The following is a 7,433-nucleotide window of genomic DNA, read 5'->3' as shown; positions in this document are numbered from 1 at the left end:
TCAGCTAAGATCCATCTAACATCGGCTACAATATCCCTAGTACCACGACCCCTTCTAAGCCCAGCCTGGACTTCCGGCAGTTCTCTGCTGATGTGCTGTTCTAATCGTTTTTGGATAAATTCCTGGCTGCTGGTACCAATAGTGTTGATTGTGGAGCCAAGCAAACTGAAGCCATTAACAATCTGTGCCTTCACTATCTGTCGTGATGCTACCAGTCAGCCCAGTAATGAGAATCTTTGTTTTCTTGATGTTGAGCTTCAGTCTTCTGGGAAACATTTTCAAGTATGAGGTGTGAGGGATAGTAGCTAGTTTTGATTCAACATTTCTTAAAAAACTGCATAGTGCCCATTAATACCAGCCATTGGAACAGGTCCTAAATACCCCAATTCAAAATAAATCACTTTTGATGGTCTGTGTGGATTGGCTGTCATTCTCAGTTGTTTTCATTGACTGTTGAACAGACATATAATATGCAGAGAATAATAACAGTAGCCACCTCTCACCCCTACTATGTCCATTTCCTCTCCTTTTCTTGGACTAACCCTCATGCCTTCCCCAATCATGCCCCTTTCCCAGCCTCCTTTCTCAAAAAAAAATCCTTACTAATTTTTATGTTTATTTCCTATTTTTCTTTAATTTTACTATTTTTATCAAAAATAACATTATTTGCTTTTGTATATCATATAAATATATCAATACATGTTCTCCTGCAGTAACATCTTTTAAAAACAAAATATGCCAAGTAAAACATATACAACATTTACTGCATTTTAAGTTCAGTGACATTAATTATATACTTTGAGTTGACCAACCATTCTCACTTCCCATTTTTGAGTTATTTCTCAGATTCCTATGTTATGTTTCAAGTTGCTGTTGCCAGTTTGATCCCTTCATTGATAGTTCTCAGATGAACATAATGTTCAAGGCAGACTTTTTTACTATTTAATGTTTAAGCTTGATGTGCCAAACGTGGTAATGGTTACCCATGGTAGACAGTGTTTGCTGGAGCTTCCCGACTAAAACAAGCTTGGAAGCAGGAATGGCATCCACTTCTGAAATGGCTTGCCTCTGGAAACTCTATGTATGAACAGTGCTCAGGCCTTTCATTCATAGGGTTGCTATGAGTTGTCTACGACTTGACGGCACCTAACAACAATAACAATTAAAACATAGAGAGAGCTACGTTGGCCTAGTGGACAGAAAGTTATACTATCAAGCTGAAGGTGGGTGATTTTAATCTGCGGCCCTCAGGCCGGGTTCAGATGGTTTTCCTATGAATCATTCTTGTAGGTGGTATAGCACTGGTCTGTGCATTGTTGTACAGAGATAACCTGTGGTTGCTGTGATACTGAACACTGTGAGAGTGATGTGCCAAACGTGGTAATGGTCACCCATGGTGGACAGTGTCTACTGGAGCTTCTCAACTAAAACGAGCTTATCACTGGACCGATAGGCAGTGTCATGGTGGATGGAGATGAAATTGAAACAGTCAATAGCTTGGATCCACAGTTAACACCCTTGGTACCAACAGTAAGGAAATAAGGAGACACATCACACCGATAAAATCTGCCCTTAGGGACCTCTCCAAATTATTAAGGAGTAATGATGTCAGTTTGAGGACTAAGGTTTGTCTGATTCAGGCCATAGTCTTTCTCTGATCACTTGCTATGCATATGTGAACTGGACAGTGAATAAGGATGACAGAAGAAGAATTGACACCTTTGAGCTATAGTGTTGGAAAAGGGTACTGAACATCCCATGGACAGCCAGGAGAACAGATATATCTTGGAGATGATACAGCCAGAGTGCTCCTCAGAGGTAAGAATGATGAGACTTGGCCTCATGTACTTTGGGCATGTTGCTAGGAGGGGTTATTCTTGGAGAAGGACTTGATGCTGGGAAGTGTGGAGGATCGGCGAAGAAGAGAAAGATCCTCAACCAGGTGGATTGACACAGAGAATACTGCAATGGGCTATGGGTTCTTATGTGTCAGGAAGTGTGAGGATGGTTCAGGACAGTGCAGAGTTCAGATCTTTTGTTCATAGAGTCTCTATGAGTTGTACTTGACTCAACAGCACCTAACAACAATGTATCTTGACTTTAAGACTTTAGGTGATATTTTTGGCTTAAGGTATAAAGATGGTCTCAGGACAGAAGATCAAGGAATGCAGCCTTTGGTATGGATTGAATCTCAATGTCAAGAAAACATATTCTTACAATTGGACTAATAGGCAACATTATAATGGACAGAGAAGAGATTGAAACTGTCAACAATTATCTTACTTGGATTCACAATTAATACCCTTAGCACCTACTGCAAGGAAATAAAGGAGATGCACTGCACTGGGAACATATGCAGTTAGGGACCTCTCCAAGTTATTGAGGAGTAATGCCAAATTATGTCACTTTGAGAACTAAGGTGTTTCTGATTCAGGCCATAGGCTTTCTGATCACTTGCTGTGCATTTGAGAGCTGGACAGTGAATAAGGATGACAGAAGAATTGATACCTTTGAGCTGTGGTGTTGGAGAAGAGCACTGAACATCCCATGAACAGCCAAGAGAACAAACAGATACGTCTTGGAGAAGGTACAGCCAGAGTGCTCTTTGGAGGCAAGAATGATGAGACTTAGCCTCACATACTTAGGGCATATTTCTAGGAGGGGCCTATTCCTTAGAAAGGAACATGATGCTAGGAAAGGTGAAGGGTCAGTAAAGGAAAGGAAGGTCATCGACAAACGATCTACACAGGTAGATTGACACAGTTACTGCTGCAATGAGCTCTTGTGTGTCAGGAAGTGTGAGGATGGTACAGGATAGAACAGAGTTCACATCTTTTGTTCACAGGGTCACTATGAGTCATATTCAACTCAATGGTACCTGACAACAGCAACAGTGTTGAAGGGCATCTCAATGATTTCCATTTTTTAAATTACAATGTTACCATAAACATTTCCATAGTGTTCTTTTGTTCATACATACAAGAATCCTCCTATATCAACACCTAGGAGTAAAATTGCTTTAGCTAATATAATTTTGTTTTCTAAAGTAAATGCACTCATTTACACATATACATACTAATAGTGTAGATAATTATTTCACATCAGTTGAGCCCTGCATATGAGGCTACTGGGTGTTAACCAGTTTGGTGGGTATGAAGTATTATCTCCTGTGGTCTTAATCTTCATTTCCTATATCAGATTGAAGATATTTTTAGGTGCTTATTCATGTGCCTCTTAAGAATTGCTTAACAATTTTCTTCACTGTATTTTTTACTTTGTCCTTTTCTCATGGATCTCATATGAGTTCTTTATATATTGTGGTTCTAATCCTTTGTTAGTTATATGTGTTATGAATATCTTTGCCCATTTTGTGGTTTATCTTCTATTATCACTACTTTCCAATAGCACAAATTTGGTAATTTTAATACAGTCAAATATTTACATTTACTATCTTTCCCTTTATTGTTTACTTCTTAAAGAAACTATTTCTGAAGCAGATTGAGGGAGGCAGAAGTGCCCCTCAGACAAGCAGAGACACCTGCCAAGCACTGCTGCCACCATGCCTAAGCGAAAGGCCAAAGGGGATGCCAGAGGCGACAAAGTGAAGGTGAAAGATGAGCCACAGAGGAGATCAGCACGGTTGTCTGCTAAACCTGCTCCTCCAAAACCTGAGCCCAAACCCAAAAAGGCTCCTGCCAAGAAGGGAGAGAAACTTCCCAAAGGGCGAAAGGGGAAGGCAGATGCTGGCAAAGAAGGAACCAACCCTGCAAAAAACAGAGATACCTCTGCAGTCCAGGCACAGAAAGCCGAAGGCACTGGAGATGCAAAGTGAAGTATACGTTTTTGATAGCTCTGTACTTCTAATGACTACTGTTTGGGATACTATTTTTTGTTTAACTAAGTTTTATAAATTATAAAATTTGAGTTTAGCCTTTTTTTTTTAAAATTATGTATCTAGCATACTGAACGCTTCCTTCTTATCTTTTGTGGAAAGGGCAAATACCACTAATAGAATGTATTTCAAAATGTAGATTGAAGTGGAAGAAAATAGAATTTTGTATCCTGGGCTTCATGGGTTATTCTTGGTTACCATGAGGATAGCATTCACACATTAGGCTACACTGACAGTCACCTTTTACAGGGTAACTGGAGAGTGTAAGGGACAAAACTTTATTGTCATCTCTTTTCCATCAGTATCAGCTTGACTTCTTTAAGAAGAGTCTTAATGTGGGCTTGACACCCCTAAAATCAACAGTGTCAGGTAACAATACTCAGGCAATACAGACCTTCTGATGATGAGAATAAGATAGTATTCCTCAAAAGATCCACAATCCTGTTTCTAGTTCATGAATCATTCATTTGAGATTTCTGCAGCTTTTAGTTCGTTTATTCCATATCAAAGTTGATCTGTGATGGGCTCGTACTTGCCTCTTGTGTCTATTCTTCTGAAAACTTTTCCTGTTCAAAGCAGCAAAAGATGACTTTGTTGACTTTTACACTAACTTTTTTCCAGAGAGACTTCTGAAAGTTTAAAATGTTGTCAACCATGACCTGATAGGAATAATGTGACTATTTCTAAAAAATATCTTATAAAATTGAATGCAAATTGCTTGGGAGAGGAAATAATTTCCTACTTGAAGCCAGCAAGATATTCATCTGTATTGCCTTGTAAAGTTTTATACTTTTGTTTTTCATATTTGCCTTTAGTCTGCTCTGATTTTTGTGAAAAGTATGAGATAGAAGGCCAGTTTAATATTTTTTTCCAAATGGATAAATAGTTGTTTTAGCTCTACTTAACTAAAAAGTTCATGCTTTCACTATTGATCTACGACATTAGCTGTTTCATAATACAAGTTTCTTAAGTATGTGTGTGTATAGGCTCTAAACTGACATACTGGTCAGTTGTCTAGCCTTGTGCCAATATTATACTATCCTGATTACTACACTTTTTAAAGAGGTTTTGATATTAGAGTGTAAATTCCTTCTCCGTCATCAACATCACTACCCAATTTTTTTCTTCCATGAGAGTGTCTTGATTATCCTTAGCCATTTGAACTTCCAAGTTTTACATCAAAAAGCAAAATAAAATTTAAAACTTCTAAAAGATTTGATTTTAGAGTAATGTGGGGAGCTATGTCATCTTTATAATATTAAGTCTTCTAATCCATGAACATGGTATAGGTCTCCCATTTATTTAAGCCTTTTAAATATCTTTCAATAAAATTTTATAATTTTCTCCATAAATGTTGTCTTTTGTTAATATTTCCTACATTTAACACTATTTTAAACTATTTTTATAGTTCATTTTTACTTATTTGTTGGCAGATGTCTATATACAGCAATCTTGCTAAACCCTCATTAATTTTTATATTCATATATAGACCTACTGGTTTTTCAAGCATATCTCCTCTATATACAAGGCAGCTTGTTTCTTTGCAGTCGCTATACTGTGTTTTTTGGGGTTTTTTTTAGTACAGATGTCCTAGCAACAGTATGTAGTGAGCAGCTGCTGAGGGCTTAGGTGCTTTATTGGGAGGGAGGGAGGAAGGGGAACCAGAATGAGGAAGACTAATTAACAGTGAACAGTCTTGGCTGCCTCCAGCAGTGGGATGTTCGAGGTGGGGGTCTCTGGCCAGGCATGGCTCACATGGGAAGACACCACAGTCAGTTACAAAGTCATGAGAGTGTCACACAAGCCTAGCTGCTGGCCAAGGAACCACAGATACCTGAAGCAGGTCCCCTGCACATTCATCATTACCCTATACAGGATGAGGCTCAAAGAACATCCGTTAGAGACCAAAGCAGAACGTGGAGCCGAATGGATTGGTGTTGTTTGGGGAGGATGACCTGTGCAGGACCACCACCTTCTGCACAGGGTGCCCCAGGAGTTCCTGGACATTGTCCCACACAGTCAAATGCTGGGTCAGGTGGGAGAGTGGTAGTAAATAACTTCTTTTCCTTTTCCTAATTATCCAGGTACCAGAGATAAAGCTTCAAGCAAAACATTCTCTGATTTCACAAGACTATGTTCTAGATAGGAGAAAAGAAAATAAATAAACATATAAATTTATATGACAAGAGAAAAGAAGTATACGCGAGTGCTATTTATGTAGGGTGATAGGGAAGGTCCTCTCTGATGAAATGGTGTTTGAGCAGATCCATTAATTAAATGAGAGGACAAAAGATACGGATATTTGAAAGGAAAGTGTGCAATCAGAACAGGAATGCAAAGAAATGAAGTGGAGATGTATTTGACTGACCGAGGAAGAACAAGGTGGTGGTCTGCAGCATGGATATAGGTCTAAGATGAGAGAGAGAAGGAAACAAGTTAGCAGCTGTTGCAATAGTCCAACAAGCAGTGTTTGTAATTTTGACCTGGTATGGAGAAATGGGTTGTGGTGTTGCAGTGGTCTCTGGAGAAAGGCGACTCTGCCTCCAGGAGCCAGGGAAGCCATGCTTGGCCTTGGGTTGAAGGCAGCAGCGGCTTCAAGCCCAAAAGGAGAAGAGGAGGGAGGAGGCAGCACTTAACAACAATAACATCAACAGAGAGAAGAAGAGAGAGAGATATCAGCTGGCCCAGTGATGAGAAAACTATGTGACCAAGACCAAGGTGGGTGATTTCTAATCTGCGGCCCTCAGGCCAGTCTTTCATTGTTTTTGTTCAGACATTCCTCTAGGTCATATAGCCCTGGTGTACAAGTTGCCATTTTGTGGCCACTTGTGGCTGCTGTGAGGCTGAACACTGTGACACGGATGTGTCAAATGCGTTAATGGTTGGCTACCCAATGCGGACAGAGAGTGGGGTGGAGCTCCCTGATTAAAACAAGCGTGGAAGGAGGAGTGGTATCCACTTCCACAATACCTTGTCTCCGGAAACCCTATGAACCTGGAGAGAGGATGAAAGGCACCCAAGCATCGAGGACTCTCCTTCATAGGGTCGCTATGAGTCGCCTGCGACTCAACGGCACTTAACAAAAACAACAACAACATGGAGAAATGAAGGACAGTGGATTGGATATGACATGTGAGAGAGTTGGTAACAAATAACATGCCACACCTGGATTATAATTTAACCTTCCTGAATAAGTTTTCTGAGTAGTACAGTAAGAAATTATGTCTATTTTTGTATGATTATTTAAAGAATTAGAGATGCTATATTAGAACATTTACTATGGCAGTCCTAAAATTAGCATTTTAAATAAAGTTTTGGGACTTTAAAAAAAAAGAAAAACATATTTACCAAAACAGCCATTACTAGGAAATAGATAAAAAATTATTCCCTTACTCTCCTTTTCTGCTGGCAGCATACTCTAAGATCTTCTTTCACCCCTGTCTTTCCAGGAGTCATTTCCCCCTTTCCTCACTTCTTTCTTTTCACTGTAACTCTTTTTGCATGACTAGCTATGCCTCTAGAAACTCTTCCACTTTTTTTT

At 39.4% G+C, this 7,433-nt stretch overlaps 1 protein-coding gene across 1 annotated transcript; it reads left to right on the top strand.

Moving 5' to 3' along the window:
* The first annotated feature begins 3,559 nt into the window (after window positions 1–3,559).
* Window positions 3,560–3,832, top strand: HMGN4 (high mobility group nucleosomal binding domain 4). Its single transcript, XM_006902336.1, has one exon. The coding sequence runs from the start codon at window positions 3,560–3,562 to the stop codon at window positions 3,830–3,832; it is 273 nt and encodes a 90-aa protein (XP_006902398.1).
* The last annotated feature ends 3,601 nt before the right edge of the window (window positions 3,833–7,433 follow it).

The sequence above is a fragment of the Elephantulus edwardii genome, unplaced genomic scaffold, assembly GCF_000299155.1.
Source record: "Elephantulus edwardii isolate Elephantulus edwardi_28Jun2011 unplaced genomic scaffold, EleEdw1.0 scaffold00391, whole genome shotgun sequence".
Taxonomy (NCBI): Eukaryota; Metazoa; Chordata; class Mammalia; order Macroscelidea; family Macroscelididae; genus Elephantulus; species Elephantulus edwardii.
The sequence above is the reverse complement of the archived record's forward strand: the minus strand, read 5'-3'. Positions and strand labels throughout refer to the sequence as shown.

Excerpts from the sequence above, each read along its gene's own strand:
- HMGN4 (XM_006902336.1), top strand. The coding sequence starts at position 3,560 with ATGCCTAAGCGAAAGGCCAAAGGGGATGCCAGAGGCGACAAAGTGAAG.